General features: G+C 42.3%; 1 protein-coding gene across 1 annotated transcript; it reads left to right on the top strand.

Annotated features, from left to right (window-relative positions):
* Positions 1-1,505: 1,505 nt before the first annotated feature.
* ANAPC5 (anaphase promoting complex subunit 5) lies at positions 1,506-16,954 on the top strand. Its single transcript, XM_076352883.1, has 17 exons — positions 1,506-1,725; positions 1,832-1,911; positions 2,733-2,842; positions 3,894-4,089; positions 5,315-5,381; positions 7,183-7,284; positions 8,510-8,700; positions 9,647-9,728; positions 10,466-10,555; positions 11,497-11,678; positions 12,159-12,294; positions 12,532-12,606; positions 13,398-13,519; positions 14,662-14,769; positions 15,297-15,444; positions 16,054-16,216; positions 16,622-16,954. The coding sequence occupies exons 1-17, from the start codon at positions 1,522-1,524 to the stop codon at positions 16,834-16,836; spliced, it is 2,271 nt and encodes a 756-aa protein (XP_076208998.1). The 5' UTR covers positions 1,506-1,521; the 3' UTR covers positions 16,837-16,954.
* Positions 16,955-18,010: the final 1,056 nt, after the last annotated feature.

Genomic DNA, 18,010 nt, shown 5'->3' with positions numbered 1-18,010 from the left:
TATTTAAATATGCTTAAAAAGCATATTCTAAATGTTCTCTACACCACGCGCTGAAGGATTGTCAGCAGAGTTCGCACGTTGGCTTCAGAGCGTTACACAGAAATGTCAGAACCAGATGTGTGTCATTTCCCTTTTCCTCCAAGTTCTGCACATGCTGGCTGCAGCCCGGCCTTTATCTTATCTCCCGCCCCTCCCTGCCAAGCCACTCCATCATTTTTGGAGTTTCCGCCCAAGTCGCCATACTTTATTTTCAGGAAATGTCAGTAAATTGACCTTTGTAACGTAAGTACGAAGTTATTTCCTGGGTTTTATATGTAGTATTTCCTGGGTTTTACATTCAGGTATAGTTCAATGAGTATTAGCTCATTGAGGTCTAGGAAGCTATCATTAATTATGCCAGCAACAGCTAACTACAATGTTAAGTTTCCTAAATGTAAATGTATTCTGGAAAATTACTCCACGCTTGATTTGCCTCCTCCTCCTCTCACCGCCCCCAGGCATGAATCGGGAGCAACTCAGCTGAAATCCCCAGGGACATGCAGATGTATAATAATACTGAGCTTTGTTTTGCTCTCACTTACAAAAATGAGAACTATTACAATAATTGGAGTATTTTCTTTGGGAACACGATGCCTTAATGAAGTATTTTAACAAATTATTGACAAAATAAAAACTTAGGTGGGGAAATACCTTTACTGCATCACAATTAATTTCTAAGAAATCCAATCTAACTGGAGTGAATTCACTCCGTGGTGTTCTCCGGCTGCACCAAGGAAACACTTGCATCAGAGCACGGAGCAGTCTCCCCATATGGCCCAGCGAATCCCCTCGTGGCCTCTTCCATGACTGGCTGTGGAGGAGTGCCATGTCCTCGCCGAGCCGCTACGCCTCAGGCTCCTCAGTGTGGCTCTCCTCACAGGGACACACAGGGCCGACCCCGCCTGGGACAACGCTGGTGGCAGTCATGCCTTCCTCAGAGGGCTGTGGCGCATCCACGAAGGGCCACGAGGGTCCCCAGGACCTCACGGGGTCATGGTTCGGGTGCTGGCCCCACCGAGCTGCCAGCCGCGGTCCCCACAGGCCCCATGGGCTGTGGCGGGAGCAGCATGGAGGCCTGTGTCAATGGAGGAGACGTGACCAGCCGCTGGGCTGTGGGCGATAACGGGCGGTGGCCAACCCACACAGACGCTGGCCATAGCTCGCCACAGTCCACAGCCTGGCTGAACGGCTGCGGCTGCAGTTCGAAGTAGACGCCCCGCGATGCCGCACGCCCGACCGCCCTGCGCGGCTTCCCCCGCCGTTCGCCCGCTTCCCTGCGGGCGGCACCGCGCGGATCCTTCTCTCCCCGGAACGTCTCCCCTGGGCTCGGGCCGCCAGCCGGCCCCGCGGTGGCGGCGCACAGCTTCGCCTCTGATTGGCCGCCGAGAGGCCCGCGTGGTGGCGACGGCGGCGGCGATTGGCCGGCGGGCGAGGCCGGTTTCCCAGGCGACGGGGCGGCTGGCCGGGCGGCCGGGCGCCGCCATGGCGAGCGTGCACGAGAGCCTCTACTTCAACCCGATGATGACGAACGGCGTGGTGCATGCCAACGTCTTCGGCATCAAGGACTGGGTCACCCCCTACAAGATGGCGCTGCTGGTGCTCCTCAGCGAGCTGGGCCGCGCCGGCGCGCAGCTCGGCCTGCTGGAGCGGCGGCGGCTCAACCGGCTGCTGCTGCCGCTGCTGCAGGTCAGGGACGGGCCTGGGGCTGGGCCTGGGCCTGAGGGGAAGGGAGGGCGACCCCAAGGGCCTGCTTGCGTTGTGGCCAGCCGCGACCTGTCGCTCTCCTCCCCAGGGTCCTGACATGCCGCTGTCGCGACTGCGCAAGGCCATCGAGGAGTCCTGCCCGCACCTGGCCAGCTCCGTGCACATCAGGTGGGCGCCGGGGCCGCCCCTGCCCTCGGGAAACCCTTAAACCGGGTCCCCGCGATCGGGGAGGCGGGGGGGAGAGCTGCTGAGGGCCGGACACCGGCCCCTGCTGTGGGCTCGTAGTGGAGGGAGGCACGAAGTCGTTGCGAGCCAGGCTCCCCTGCTGCTGGAGGCTAAGGAACTGCTTGTGTTGGTCGGTTAATCGCTTCCGTCTTGTGGTTTCTGTGTTTTGTGTTGGAAACGTGAAAACACTGTCACCACAATCAATCATTCTGTGAAAGATGATAAAGCATGCTCTGTATTATCAATATCTCTTAAGAAGTGCTCCGAAATGTGTAAATGTATAGTTAAAAAAGTCATACATTTGGAGCAAGAATGTACTCTACAGTTTTCTTGGTTCTTGTAGATAAGTTCTGACAGTCACACAAACCAAACATCGAAGCCATCTGTTTTAAAGTTTCTGTGACACAGAAGATCTGTTTTGACATTAGCTAACTCGCTTAACAGCAACAGTTTTAAAAATCAGTCTATTTTGGGTTCCAAATTGTTTTGTTAGAAGAATAACAATCTTTTCTAATTGTTCTCTTTATTAAAAGAACTGTTTAAAAAGGAAAAAAAAAACCCCAAACCTGATTATTATTTGGCTTATATTAATATGTAGTATGTTTTGATTTGGCTCATGAGTATAAAAACCTTCTGGGCCTAATGAATTAGCTACCACTGGGTTCTGTTTGTGTTTACTCACCTATACCTGAAATAGAAGAATATTTTATTTGATGCATATTATTAATACCCTAAAAAAAATGTGGTTTTCTTTCCCTGTTTAGGTTAAAACTTATGGCAGAAGGAGAATTGAAAGATATGGAACAATTTTTTGATGACCTTTCAGATTCATTTACAGGGACAGAGCCAGAAGTTCATAAAACAAGTGTAGTAGGTAACTAATCATTATCCATAAGCTATATTTGATGTGATATCTGTCATTGATGTAATTCACTCGGGATACAGCTTTGTTTTTCTTTTTGGGGAGGTGTAAAGATTGCATAATATGATTTTTCTCTTGCTCAGATATTTCATATTAACAAATAATTTTGCATATTGTGCAGTTCTTACTGATCTTAACAATTTTTCTGTGATCAGGTAGTCTGTGAGATTTGCCACTAAATTAATACCAGATTTACACCCTGCAAACTTGAGTTTTGTCAATTGGTAGGTGTGGGGGTTTAACCTCAGTCGGCAACTGAGCACCACCCAGCCGCTCGCTCACTCCCCCCCCCGGTGGGATGGGGGAGAGAATTGGAAGAGTAAAAGTGAGAAAACTTGTGAGTTGAGTTAAAAACAGTTTAATAATTGAACTAAAATAAAATCCTAATAATAATAATAGTAATAATAATAAGAAGAACATACAAAGCAAGTGATGCACAATGCAATTGCTCACCACCTGCTGACCAATGCCCAGCCAGTCCCCGAGCAGCGGCCCCCCCGGCCAGCTTTCCCCCAGTTTATGTGCTGAGCATGACGTCCCATGGTACGGAATGTCCCTCTGGCCAGTTTGGGTCAGCTGTCCTGGCTGTGCCCCCTCCAGCTTCTTGTGCACCTCCAGCCTTCTCAGTCGGTAGAGCGTGGGAAGCTGAAAAGTCCTTGACTAGTGTAAGCACTGCTCAGCAACAACTAAAACATCGGTGTGTTATCAACATTGTTCTCATACTAAATCCAAAACGCAGCACTGTACCAGCTACCAGGAACAAAATTAACTCTATCCCAGCCGAAACCAGGACAGTAGGCTGAGACACTTAAGCAAAATTCATAGAATCATAGAATAGTTTGGGTTGGAAGGGACCTTTAAAGGTCATCTAGTCCAACCCCCCTGTTGTGGGCAGGGAAAATTAAATAATGCAATTTAATCTTCTGGTTATTATGATTTCTAGTCTTCTCTCTGAAGCAGCAACCTTACAGACAGTTGTCATAACAGATGTTTTCCTTTGCAGGTCTGTTTCTCCGCCATATGATCTTGGCATACAATAAGCTTTCTTTTAGTCAGGTCTATAAACTTTACACTGCACTTCAGCAGTACTTTCAAAATGATGAGGAAAAAAATGGAATTGATGAGAGTGATATGGAACTGACAAATACAGAGGAACTGGAGGGGAAAATGGAGAAAGAAGAACTTGATGTACCTTTAAGGTGATATATTAATATTGAAGTCTTTTCCACTTCTTAAGAGAATTAGCCTTATTTCAGATTACCTCTGTACACATCAGAGTAAACTTAAGCTTTGTCCAGCTCAGGATGGACACTAAACATTCCAAACTCCACGAACGCTCATCTAGGCCCTGTGCATGTCCTATCACTAACGACTTCAGCTGCGATATTGAGATGTAGTGTACGGTAATCTTGTATTTTTTTTAAAGCCTCATGCACACCGGCAGAGCTGGGTGGCCTCTCCGTTTCCCTGGTGCCACCATGTGGTAACACTTGTGAATGGCAACAGTTCTGCTCAGTGTCTCATAGAAGATGGCGGTACCCCTTTCTCATGCTCACTTAGGGAATCGCAAGCTGAAGGCCGATGCTGCCCACGGTTCCCTTCTGTACAGCCCGCTGCTGAATGACTTTGCTGGCTGGGCTAGCGTGTGATGTGATAAAGCTGTTGGAGAGGTCATTTCTGCTTCCAGCAAGGAAAGATTGCTCACTGAGGAAAAGTTAAGCTTAATGTTTCTGGTTTCTCTTTTCACCCTTCTCTAAATAAAAGAACTCACGTCTATTTACATCAAAAATGAGAAGCGAATATCGAGACATTTTATCCGCTCCACTGTAAGAATAATCCTAAAAGCATTTTGTGTATCCATATATTTAAAATGTACTTTCTAAACTGTCTTTATATAAACTTGTGCTTGTGCGTGCTCTGCTACAGCATGAGTCAGTGAACAGCTTTTGGAGTCTGGCTGTATGCTGTAGTTGCTGTCTTTCCATGGAATAAACTTCTGTCTGCTCTTGCAGAACAGCTGTTTTCTGGAGTGATGTATGTGCCCAAAGTGCCAGTTCATTTCATTGTGACTATCTTCAGAAGAAAGGAAAAACAGAGCAAAGCCATTTGAATATGTCAGCCCCAGATCTTCTATCTGCTGTTTCTCTTTGGGTTTTCACATGTATTTAGGGTAACATTCATATTGACCACGGTCTCTGCAGGTTGAAGATCACAGCTAAACTGTGTGAAATCATTTGGAGTGCTAACTCTGATGTAGTAGATTTTATTCTTTATTAAGTTTTCTCCTTTTAGTTTCCTTTCATGCTATTGAGCTCTAATATCTCATAAAACTTTATAAAGCGAAAGTGTGAAGTGTCTGATAAAAGGTATTTCCTTGTATTCTGTTTCATTGCCCTTGTTTCTAACCAGAGTGCTTCTTATCAGGGAAGAAGAGATATCTTGCAGTGGGCCCCTTTCCCAGAAACAAGCAGAGTATTTTCTTTCTCAGCAGGTATGTTAATTTTGAATAAAGTTGAGTAAATGATCCATAACATGAATTTCACTTTCAGTTTTATCCACAGTGTCAGACATGATATTTTCTTAAATTTGTTAAAGATTTGTTGATATCTTGCATGTAGTTGCTCAGTATGAGCACTTGGGGCTCAAAAGGTTTTATCTAGGCACGTACACCATATGATGATACTTGATTCTGAGAAGGTCACTTCTGTTCTGACTACTTGCCTCAAATTTGATGTCTGCTAAATGTGCAGTTTTGTTGATTATTCCAGCTGGTAAATACAAAATGGAGCAGAAATACACATGGGTACAAATGTCAGTAAGTGAGCTGCATGCTTATAATAGCTTGCTAAAAAAATAAAATACCTATAATAAGCAATGTTTCATATACATTTTAAAAGGTCAAAGTAACTTCTCAGTCCCATTAGGATCTTTACTGTTAGGTGTTGTTGAATCCAGTAGCCTGATTGCGGCAAAGCTCCTGCAACTCCATGACCCGCAGTGCAACCGGTGGTCAGGCTGAATATGCTATCTGTTACCGTGTTCCCCTCTCTGGCTGATGAGGGTGAAGGTCCATTAGTGTGAAATACATACACGTGTGCTCTCTCTCCCCCTCTTGATTCCACCAGTAACTGGGCTTATACGCTCAGTTTATCAAATAACTGGCCCCTGGATTGTCTTGTCTCCAGTTGCCTCCAGCAGAAAGACATGAGACACATACCAACGCATCTCTCAGTTGACCCAAAGGCCCCGCAGTCTCTCCATCACTTGGCTTTGGGACCTCCTGGCTGGCCTGGACTTCCTCCAGATGTCCTCTTCAGAGAAACACATCTGGCCCAGTCTTATGGCTGTTTCAATACTTGGCTCTCAAGCTGCTTATCCTACTTTCTGCCTAGTCTGGCTTGATGTTCCCCAGTGGTCACCCACTGACACACGTGCTCTCGCTTGCTCCGGTTGCTGGCACCACAGACACACGGGCCTCTGTGACCTGTGGTCCCTGCTCCAGCTGCTGGCACCACAGGCACACAGACCCCTGTGATCTACCTCCAGTTGCTGGCACTTCAACCTCCCTACACACATGCAGAATAGGGAACCCCTTATCCAGGAGTAGAGTTAGAAATAGGGTTTAATGCGAAGACAAGACAGACTGCAGTGATCTGGCACAACGTATGGATTTTAACTGCAGTGACATTGTGTCACATGACACACAAAACCTGAGGTTTTCGGCAGGTGTGATTTATGTAGAGTATCTGCTACTGGTGTGTGTAATTTTTTTTTTTTCCTAATTAGAGTATTATGGAGGAATCAGGATGTTTAGGAGGGTTCTGAAATTTGAAGTCTTTTTATTATTCAGTATTCAGTAATGCTTATTCTAGTAACTAGAGTATTGTAATTTTTTATTAATTGATCTACTTGCCAAAGCAAACTATGGATTTACTTTTATTTAGTTTCCTGAATTTTTTTGTGAGAATATACATGTAATTCCAGTGAGCAGTCCGTTGTATTAGCTCTTCAAAGAGAAACTTAAACAGAATTGTTTAAGTACCTTTAAACAGTCCTTTGAATAAGCTTTTGTTTTACTTGGTCTCTCTGATCTCTGGAAAGTGAACGCTATAATACAGCACAGAATAAAACTGCCACTGATGTTTCAGCGTCATAGTAGACAGAGCTGTTACAAAATCTTCTTTAATATTCTCTCCAAGCAGATCACAAACTGACAAGCGTTATCAAAATATTTTTGTAACCCTCCAGTTTGAGTTACTTATCTTACTTTCACTTTTCAATTTTTATTCCAGGCTTCTTTATTGAAGAATGATGAAACAAAGGCTCTTACTCCAGCATCTTTACAAAAGGAATTGAACAACTTGTTAAAATTTAATCCAGACTTTGCTGAAGCAGTAAGTATCTTTTTCTTCATCCAAAATGGTTGTAAAGGGATTTCGTATCTCTAGGATGGGATTATTTGGGAGTAATTTATTCTATATTGAAATATAAGCAGGTGATAAAAATGTGAGCAAGTTGCATGTAAATGTTTAGTAATTCAGACTGAAACTCCTGAAGGTACAGAAACCTTAATTAAGTGAAGTACTTAACCACATGTCTAGCTTTATGCACAGATATAATCCTCTTAACTTTGGTGGGACTATGTGAGTGCATTCTTGTTGAACTAAACCTAAAACTTACTTCTTTTTACATACGTTTTCCTAAGAAATTTCAGGCCTTATACTCCCATAGTTTAAAAATCAGTATTAAGTGCGATATCTGTTGATTTTGCTTACTGCACTTTACTTCTGGTGCTTAATAGCAATTTATACTGAAAGCAATAGGCAACTCACATTGAGAGTTGGTTCCAGACCAACATTCACAAAGGTACGGTTTTATAAACTTCTCCAAAATGGATGGGACAAGCTGCGAGCATTTGCCTTGTTCCGCGACAACTTATTCTTGAGCAAGTTCCACGAGTTCCCAGTCAACTCTTTCCTGCCTTACTTTCTAACTCTTCCTCCCAGTAGCCCTGGGCTGAGGCAGACAGCATTTTCCTTGCTCCCGTTTGGAGACATATCCTTGAAAGGGCTGTCATAGCAGGGGCTGGACTTCCTAACTCCAGAAGTCCTCTCCAGTGTTCTGTTTGTCTGACACAAAGGGTTGTCCTGCCCAGGTCGCAATACCAAGAAGAAAATACATACTTTTAGCATCTGCTTTCTATCTGCACGGCATTTGGAAGCAGTGCTCATGGTTTTGTGTATCTTCCTGAGTGCAGACGCAGTGGGAGTCATGCCTCCATTCCCACTCTCGCTTAGCACATAAATAGAGGAATTCTACCTGTGTAGAGGTCTCAGACTGGGTGGGATAATTCTGATGGCCAGATCTTGACCTATGGGACACCATTTGGAAGATCCTGTTAGGGAAAACAACCAGTTTTATCCAAGATTTACAGAAATTCTGCACAGGTATCATCAGTATCGCTGCAACTTCTGATCAAGCACTTTCCTGGCCATGCAGTATTTCACGGTTGCGCTTGTTAGGCTACCTTTCTCAGTAAAAAGATACATAGTCATTACAAACAAAAACTTTGTTTTGACAGTTCTGTATATTTAAAGGTGATTTTGCTTCAATTTTTAGCATTATTTAAGCTACTTAAATGGTCTCAGAGTGCAAGATGTCTTCAGTTCAACACACAGCCTCCTTCATTATTTTGACCGTTTAATTCTCACTGGAGCAGAAAGCAAAAGCAATGGGGATGAAGGTTACGGTCGGAGTCTGAGATACGCTGCGCTGAATCTAGCTGCACTGCACTGTCGGTTTGGCCATTAGTAAGTTAATATATTGTACCGCACAACTGAAATTCATCTTGTTGCCTCTCGTAAGTGCTGATAGATAGACCTTTTTTTCACTCTGAAAATCTGTTCTGGAGAAGAAGGCACTTTCTGTAATTTGATAACAGCTATAGTTGGGTTGGGTTGGAATTTTCTTGGAATCTTGATTTGTTTTGGTTTGTTTCTATTTTGACATTTATTTGGTTTCCATAATAACTGAGCCATCTACAGCAGGGTAAGAGTTGACATTTGTCTGTGTCCAGTTGCAACTGTTTCCTAGGTATTTAAGATCTCAATTGCTACATTTCCATGACCTCAGAAAGGTCAGTGGATTTGAGTGCCTATTTTCAGCTATGTTCTCAAGAAAGTGTGGTTGGTTTTCTGTTAACATGCAAATCAACATAGAGCTGATGGTCTGGAAAAAGAATAATTAAAAAAAAAAAAAGCCATCTGAGCTTTTTAAATTTTAAAATGCCATAGGGGTGGGTGTTATTTTGTTGATAAAGCTGGCTTACCCATCTCCATATATGGTTTGCATTTATTGACTGCTGCCTGGATGCATCATGTAAAAGGACTGGAGATGGGAAGGATATCTGCAAAATTGAGAGCAACAACATTTTCTATATGGGCAGATACTTAACGTTGCCCCTGTTCAAACAATAACTTGGCACATTGGCATGTACAGGGTTTGAAAGCCCGCTTAGGGGTTACAGTTGCATTTTCGTAGTGGCTTGTAGATGCCGTCTTGCTTATTATCCTCAAGACTAGAATATATTGCTGAAGTGCTAGGAGGAAAACACAGGCTTTTTCAGCAGTCTGTTAAATCAGAGTTATCTTCTGAGTGCGATATGCATAATTTAGATCAATATCCCTCTGTATCATAATGCTGTATTTTAAGCACTGTGGGAATACTAATATGTTCTCCCTTTCTGTTTGCTGATAGCCAACAGGCTGAACTTGCACTTCAGGAAGCCATCCGAATTGCACAGGAGTCTAATGACCATGTTTGCTTGCAGCACTGCCTGGTAAGGTAGCTGTGTTGAAATGGAGGTTAAGTCACCTTTGTCTGTGTTATCTGAGCCTTTGCTCAGTAAACTGTTGCAGAACTACTCTTACAGTAGTACCTCGTGAAATGCATCAGTAATTTAAATATGACTGTCCAACAGTGGGGTGACGTTCAACAAACTGTCGGGAGATCATGGGATGGTTCTGTTGCAACTCAGGATTACTTTCTTAAACAGGAGTTGTGATCCCAGAGTACTAAGATCTCAGTACTAAGCTCGACGTTTAGTCTTATATGTTTTAAAGAGACAAAGTATTTGGTAAACTTCCTCCTTAACTGTCTGTTGGATTCTCAAAGAGTAATCAGCCTTCTTTTGAGCAAACAAAAAGGAGGAGGGAAAGACTTAGATTTCTCTGTATTTTGTTCTGTAATTAACATTATTGTTATAATGAATTGGCATCAATGGTATCAAACTCCTGAGATACTGCTTTCCACAGTTAACTGTATAACGGGGTTTCTGTGCATTACTCTGATCCTCCAGCATTGACTGCTGTCAAGCCAGTGTCCGAGCCTAGCTGCACTTTTGATATATTTTGCTGTGCAGCATTTAATAGAAGTTTGCTTAGTATCGTGTTAATTCTGAAGAGTGGTTTGTATTTCCAGTGAGTCTTTGTGCATTCTGTGCAAAAAGTAAGAGAAGTTAAAAGCGCTGCAGCCTTTAGCTATTTGCGATGAGATTTTAACTTTTCCCCTTGCTAGAGCTGGTTGTACATCTTGGAGCAGAAGATATTCGATAGCTGTGTTCTACTGGAGCACTCTGTAAACAAATCTTTACATTTTGGTTTGCCGGTAAGTCCATTTCATTTATCTTTAACTTTATTCTAGGACAAATACATGTGGTGAGGGGAGTGTGCGTGAGAGGGTTTTGTGTTTTGTGGCTGGTCTGTTCAAAATATGTAACTGAATTTAAACAAATCTATTTTAACACTCCAAAATCTAGCTGTTTCTATTATTTTTACTCTTCATATTAACAAACCAGAGTTCAGTTGCTTAAATGCCAGTGCATTATTGCAAGGCTCACTGTTTTTCCTTCTAACTTGTTTGTTTTTCAGGCAGAAAAACTCTCTGTGGCTACTAGCCTGGCCCCATGCACCGTTTTGGCCTTAGGCCCGTAGCACAATCTGCTGGTGCTCAAGGGAGGTTCTTATGCCTCCGCCTTCCCTGAAACTCAGTGCTGATGCCTGTGGCAGGGCTTTGAACACATTTACTTGTATGGCTCTGTCCCAGCTGTGAAATCTTGCAAGGCAGCCCTCCCCTTAGTTTTGTGCCCTCAATCTGTTAGCTGTTACCGTTTAGTTCTGTCTTCCCCAAGATCTGCAATCTCTTTGTTAAGAGAATTGTTCTAAAAGGAACTAAACTGCTGATGTTGGGAGATGAGAGCAGACATGGCTGCTTGGTGGGGAAGGGGAGGGAAGGCTCTGTTTTCACAGTTGTTTCATCACTGGAGAAATCCAGGTACAAGTCCTGTCGTCCTCTTTAAGACTTCTATGTGGGGGAGTGGAAATTACCCTTCACATCTAACAAAATGGCATTCACATATGTGTGGGTGTGCATAAGTGGGTATTTAAGAAATGCCTGGAGCAGTGTTCCTTTGTCTGTGCTGAATAACATCACCTCTTTTTCTTTGGGATTTTTTTCTTAGTTTAGAACTCTTTCTCTGGTGTAATTTGCAAGTGTAGAGTACTCTATTATCTTTCAATGCTGTTGGTATTTTTTTTTCTTCTTCCCAGTACCTTGCTTCCCTGGGAATACAGTCCTTGGTTCAGCAAAGAGCTTTTGCAGGAAAGGCTGCCAACAAACTAATGGATGCCTTAAAAGATTCTGATCTGTTGCACTGGAAACACAGCTTGTCAGAGCTTATTGATATTAGTATAGCACAGAAGACTGCCATTTGGAGATTATACGGCCGCAGGTATTTTGTTTCTTCTGAACTCTTGGGTTAGCTCACTGTACTTGTTAGCACATAATGCATTTTGAGTTATTTATATAGGTGTAACAAGTGACTGTGTCTCTCCAGTGCACTAAAATAAAGCAATCAGACTGTGATTCAGTACAGGCTGAGTGCAATTATTACCATTCTCTTGTGTTCCTTTAAAACTCATACTGGAGAAGAGATTGAGTTTCCATTTAGTAGTGGCAAATAGATAGTAAGTTGTTCCTGTGCCCCCATTTTCAGCATCTCTGTGCTTAGACTGTGTGCAGCTTTCGGTATGTAGTACTTGATGTGCCTGCATAGTCCAGAGTTCCTGGACAGCAATTGTTTTACAAGTTTTCATTCTCCCCCAGGCCCCTGGCTTAGCAGAAAATGTAGACTGTTGTCATAACAAGACCATAGATTAAAAATGGTTGTTGTTTGCTGCTGGAAAGCTAAAAGGTGTTTCTCTTGCACAAGCACCATGGCACTTCAACAAGCCCAAACATTGCTGAGCATGAACAGTCTGGAGGCTGTGAACGTGGGCGTTCAGCAGAATAACACAGAGTCCTTTGCTGTCGTATTGTGTCACCTGGCTGAGCTACATGCAGAGCAGGTGAGTTTTATGCCTAGTTGCACAAAATGTCATTTGAGTGAGCGGACGTGTGGGTGTTATTGACAGAGGGTGCAAGACTTGACTGGTGTTTTGTTCTGCCTTTAATGTCTGCATTGGGGGCGAAGAAAATACAGGGTTTTTGCTTGGCAAGTTCTTTCCGTGAAGGTTGTATTGAAATCAAGGGGAGTGGTGCTTGCCCCAGTGTACGTTAATCAGAGTGCTGTTTCTGTGTTACAGGGATACTTTACAGCTGCTTCTGAAATACTGAAACACCTAAAGGAAAGATTCCCTCCCAATAGTCAGCATGCACAGGTAGAATATTTATAATTTAGCCTGTAAATTATGTAACTATTATACAATAGGATCTGAATTCCATTGCATCTGAATTCTTTCCTCTGTATGCCTTGGGCTATATGTTTGCTAATTTCCCTTGGCTCATGACCTCACAGGAAGCTGTGCGGCATAAACTTTTCTACAAAATCATGAAAAAGATGCCTCTGTTGTTTTAAGACTGGCGAGACATTTATCTCACCGTAGCCTCCTAAGAAAAATCTGTGTAAATAGAAATGTCATTGACAGAGGAATATACATCTCCTTCATGAGCACATATAGGAATTAAATGCTCTGCATTGATTTGGAGCTTCAAAGTTCTGTTTAATTAGTGCTGCTTATTTTGATGTATTACAATCCAGAAATAACTGAGAGAATAGGCCGGTTTTTGTGTGACTCTCGGAAACACATTAACACATGAGTCTATAAGACAGTATTTATATTGAAGTGTTCAAGATTCCATTAAATATAGTTTGCTCCTTCTCTGTTTGCTACAGAAGAAGTCTACTGTTTCAAAGCATTAGTAATGATTTAAAAGAGCTTTTTTACTTAAAATGCAGTCAAATAGGCGAGGTTTGGTTTTGAAACATTAGTCCAGACCTGAGCATTTCCACTGAGGACAGTAACTTAGTAAATCCAGTAACTGGACAGCGGAGTTAGTTGTGTCTAAACATAAATATCCACAGGGGAAAATAAAAAGTAAGTTCTAACTTGGGATTACAAAATGAGCAGGCACAACTTCTAAAACTTGTTCCTGGCTGTTCTTTGTTTAGCTTTGGATGCTGTTTGATCAGAAAATACAGTTTGAGAGAGCCATGAATGATGGCAGATATCATATAGCAGATTCTCTTGTAGCAGGAATTACAGCACTTAATAGCATTGAAGGCGTATACAGGTAAGAAATCCTGAACCTGCATACACTTGCAGGTGTGTCCCATGAAGATAATGAAAAATTCAGCAAAATGATTGCTGGCAGTCACATGTGCTTACATGTTCTTCCCTTTCCAGAACTAATTATGGTCACGTTGTCTGTGCTTATTCCATTAGAGTATGCCCTGCAATAATAATTTCTAGTTGTTTCTGTGGACGTTTTAAGAACTGGACTAACACTGCTGAAGTTGGTGTTATTCTAGAGCTGTAGATCTGTTGTGAGAACACAAAATACTTCTTCAAAATGTGCCATGGTAACTGTACTCAAACCTAAGCACAAAGCAGAATTTTATGTCAAATATCTAGGGATCTCAGGCCTAGTCTGAGCTTGAGTGTCCTGGTTTCTACATCTACAAAATGGACCAACATGATTTTTCTCTCACCTTAATGGGTTCTTGTTTCTAAATGAGAATGACATGTTAGAAATAGGTAGGGTTAAACCTTGTTATTTGGTGAGTATGAAAAACAACTTACTGTTAAAAGCAATTTCATGTTGATTTTCAATGAGGCAAAACACATAAAAACATAGCCAATGCCAGTAAGTTGGAGGATCAGTGTTCAAGCTGTGGGACCTGATGCTTGTCCTTCTGGAACTGGACTGTTTGTGATTTCCCTGATCTTTAAATATTCTACTCAACGTCTGGGTTCAGGGCGTTTGTACACATCCCCTACTGCTGTGTATTTGTTTCTTATTTCCCTGTTCTCAGTCTTTCCCTGTTTCCCCATATCCTTGTTAGCTCAAGCCAATTTTAGCTACTTTACCTCATACCTGTTTTTCTTACAAGTAATTACTTGTGCTTTCTAGCTTGCATGCCCTCCCACTTCTGCTGCCTGTTTGGCCTTTGTTTTTGGCAATCCCTGTTTTCTATCTAAAGCTGTTTTATGAGTTTGATCCTTTCTGCCTGTGAGTTGTCCAGTTGGAATCAGATATCTGTTTTTCCCCCTGCCGGTGTGTATAGCATGCGTATACTTTTGTCAGAATGCCATTCTGCAGTTACAAGAAACAGAGGTCGCAAAATAGAGACCTGTTTTACTGTGTTCTGAAGAGCAGAGTTGTATCTAAAATATAAAAATACGATCAGTGATGTTTTCTTTCTACCACGGCAGAAAAGCCATTGTATTGAAAGCCCAAAATCAAATGTCAGAGGCACACAAACTTTTGCAGAAATTGTTGATCCACTGCCAGAAAATCAAGAACACTGAGATGGTGATTAGGTAAGAATGTTTCATTTTCAGAGTATTAAAGCCACTTCGCAGTGATTAGAATCAGCCATTTCAATTTGTCTGTGTTCAGACTTAACTAGTCTTCAGATTACCTACTATGATTTGGAGATTAGGAAATAATTTCATTTATTAAACATGGCATGGAGGAATCCTCAAAATATTGTGGAATTGAAACCTAGTCATCTTTTCTTAAAGATGTAAACTAAAAGGTAGTAAACTTGTTTTAAAGTTCCATGAAGACTTACAGAAGAAGGAAACGCTGCATCCAAAATAAATAGGAAACAGAAATGTGTGTAATTGTACCTCTGTGCTAACCTTCAGAGTAGTTACAGTGTTATTTAATCTTTTGTATGTTGGTGCATCTCCTCTTAAGGGTGTAATTGAAGTATATTGTATATGCAGTAATGTAATTCACAGTAAAATCAATACCATTATGGATGGAAAATTGGTTTGGGAAACAAGTGGACATTTTTCATCAAAAGAAAATGGTTGTAATTCTTTCCCCCTGTTTTGGTTAGTGTACTGCTGTCAATAGCAGAGCTCTACTGGAGGTCTTCGTGTCATACCATAGCGTTGCCTGTCCTGCTGCAGGCTCTTGCCCTCTCTCGAGAATACAGTCTACAGTACTTGGCTTCTGAAACGGTGCTGAACTTGGCTTTCTCCCAGGTATGTCTGATTTGTGTTTTCACAGGGCTGTAGGGCAACGTTTATTCTGGGGATCTGGATACTGTTTTTATTCCTGTGAGATTTAAGAACACAGCCTTGTTGGAATTAAATTATTGATTCTGAAGAAGTATATTCTAAATGTAAAATCTTTTGAGGAAGTTAATGAAAGTTGAGTTTCATGTGTATCACTAAGATGTGTAGTTATTGCATATAATTAAGCAGGCAAGCATAAGTTGGCCCTGCTTTCATTTCTTCAGTTGTTATTTTTTCTGCTAGTATTTTGGCTTTCTAGTAGCACAGTTTGGCATGTGTTTGAATTAAAAATAACGCTTGTAATGGAGTTCAGTTATATTGTTTATTCTGAGCTGGCAGAGATGTGGTTGTCAGCACTGACTGCAGTGGAGAAGCCGTGCCTAATCATTTCAGATAGTAGTTCATTTCTACTAATAAGTTTTGATTTAAAAGAAGATTATGTGGAAAAAATTTACATTCTTGTCTGTAGCACATCACGTTATTAGAAACAGATGTGGCTTATGTTGGTCTTCTCTGAAGAGAAGCTGCTCTTACCAGTGGATTCCAGTATTAGACCAGCAAGTTTTTCTCTTTCAGCTGATCCTTGGCATTCCTGAACAAGCCCTGAATATTCTGCACATGGCAATTGAACCTGTCTTGGCCCACGGAGCTGTCCTGGACAAAGGCTGTGCCATGTTCTTGGTGGCCAAATGTCAGGTGGCTTCTGCAGCTTCCTACGCTCCACAAAAGAAGATTGAAGGTAGTGTGAAGGGTAATTCTCCTCACTGAAACTGCGCTCAGAAGTTGAGAAGTGCAAACTAGTGTATATATTGGAGTCCTGCTACACGACCACTGTTAAAAAAGTTTAAATGGTACAGCAGATTGTTACTTAGTTATCAGATAGCAAAATTAATTTGCAATTAGTTATTCAACAGATGCAGTGTTTATAATGGAATCTTGTTTGTCTGCATACTTTCACACCCGTATTTTGCAGCAAAGGCTGAATAACAGAAACTAGCTGAAAGACCACGTTGCTAAGACGCAAATTGTTTTGAAAAGCTGAGGAATTTATAATTGGGCTCCTTAGAATTGAGCTGTATTGCTGTATTGCTGAGTTGTTATTGTGATATTATCTTAAATATGGCTGTCCCCCTTTTTTCCACAGCTTTGGAATCTGCTATCTTGAATCTAAACGAAGCCAAGACTTACTTTGCCAAAGTGGACTGCAAAGAGCAGCTCAGAGATGTTCTCTACTTCCAAGCCCGGCTGTTCCACGCCCTAGGCAAGACCCAGGAAAGGAACAAATGTGCCATGTTGTTCCGTCAGTTGCACCAGGAACTGCCGGCACATGGTGTCCCCTTAATCAATGCCTTCAAGTGATGCATTTAAAGATGAGATTCGTTTGTTTTCCTGGTTTTTTACAAATGTCTTTTTATTATATTCAGTCATCTGTGTTTCAAAAGAACTGCCAATAAATCATGGTCCTCTATTGAACAAACTTGCGTTTTGTTTGTAATGGCTTTAAGGGAAAACATAGGTTTCCACCCATTTCCCTTTTATTCTGTATTTGAAATTAAGAATAAGAATTGAATGGGGAAGAAAAAGAAAAGACTCTCTTGACTGCATTATAAACACGCTGAGGGGAGTAGCACAGTCGCTATGAAATAATATCTGTTCTTAGTAGTGACATTTTCAGAATCAATGCTGGCTTTATGAACACTGGGGTACAAAAAATAGTGGAAAATGTAGGCGAAGCTCCTTTGCGCTCATTTTAAGAGGTATAGAATGGGGAGTCTCATTTAAAACGCACCCTTGCGTTTAACCTGTCTACAGTCGCTGTTTACTCTGTAGAAACAGATGGTGCTGGCAGAAGGGAAAAAAACAGGATTCATTTGGAGAGGTCTAATGGTGCAAAGTCCCGGCATTGTTGTTATGTGTGTCCTTGTGCAAAGAGCGGCTGAGAAAAGTCGAGAGAGCTAAACAGAAGTCCCAGCTCAGCTGAAATGTTTTTATTGTATGTGCTCTCCCATAGGCACTGCGTATAATGCACCTGCTCCGGTTTTGTGGGTGAATAAACGAAGATCACAACTAACTCAATATCCGATACGCTGCCGTTGACTTCTAGCAATTAGATCCTCGTTTTGGAAGAAAATTTCATTTCGGAGGTAGCGTGGGACTTCAAGGCAGATGGGGTTGCACTTTTGTGAGTGTAAACCTTTTGCGGGTGAAGCTCGGGGATGGGGGTGCCAGTCCTTTCACCTGCTGACTGTACAGAAGCTGAACATCGTTAGTGTGAACACTTGGGAGATACCCTGCCAGGAAGCGCTACGTTAAGCTGCGGCATTGTTAGCAACGAGAAAGCAAGACCAGACCTAAGCCTGGCTCTGCTGGAGCCCTGCCAGGTAGGGCAGGAAGAGAGAAGCTCTAAGGTGTGGTTGAAAGGAGGGTAGTCCAGTGCTAGTTTATGCATCTCGTTAACTCGTGCTGCAGCATGGCTGTTGGCAGACAATCAGTGCCTTGATTTTAAAACAGCGACTGTGTTTCTAACAGTGAA

The sequence above is a fragment of the Aptenodytes patagonicus genome, chromosome 15, assembly GCF_965638725.1.
Source record: "Aptenodytes patagonicus chromosome 15, bAptPat1.pri.cur, whole genome shotgun sequence".
Taxonomy (NCBI): domain Eukaryota; kingdom Metazoa; phylum Chordata; class Aves; order Sphenisciformes; family Spheniscidae; genus Aptenodytes; species Aptenodytes patagonicus.
Note: the sequence above shows the minus strand (reverse complement) of the source record. Positions and strands in the feature narration are given on the sequence as shown.

Excerpts from the sequence above, each read along its gene's own strand:
- ANAPC5 (XM_076352883.1), top strand. The coding sequence starts at position 1,522 with ATGGCGAGCGTGCACGAGAGCCTCTACTTCAACCCGATGATGACGAAC. Across the intron at positions 5,382-7,182 it reads AGTATTTTCTTTCTCAGCAG|GCTTCTTTATTGAAGAATGA; the intron begins GTATGTTAATTT and ends TTTTTATTCCAG. Across the intron at positions 7,285-8,509 it reads ATCCAGACTTTGCTGAAGCA|CATTATTTAAGCTACTTAAA; the intron begins GTAAGTATCTTT and ends TTCAATTTTTAG.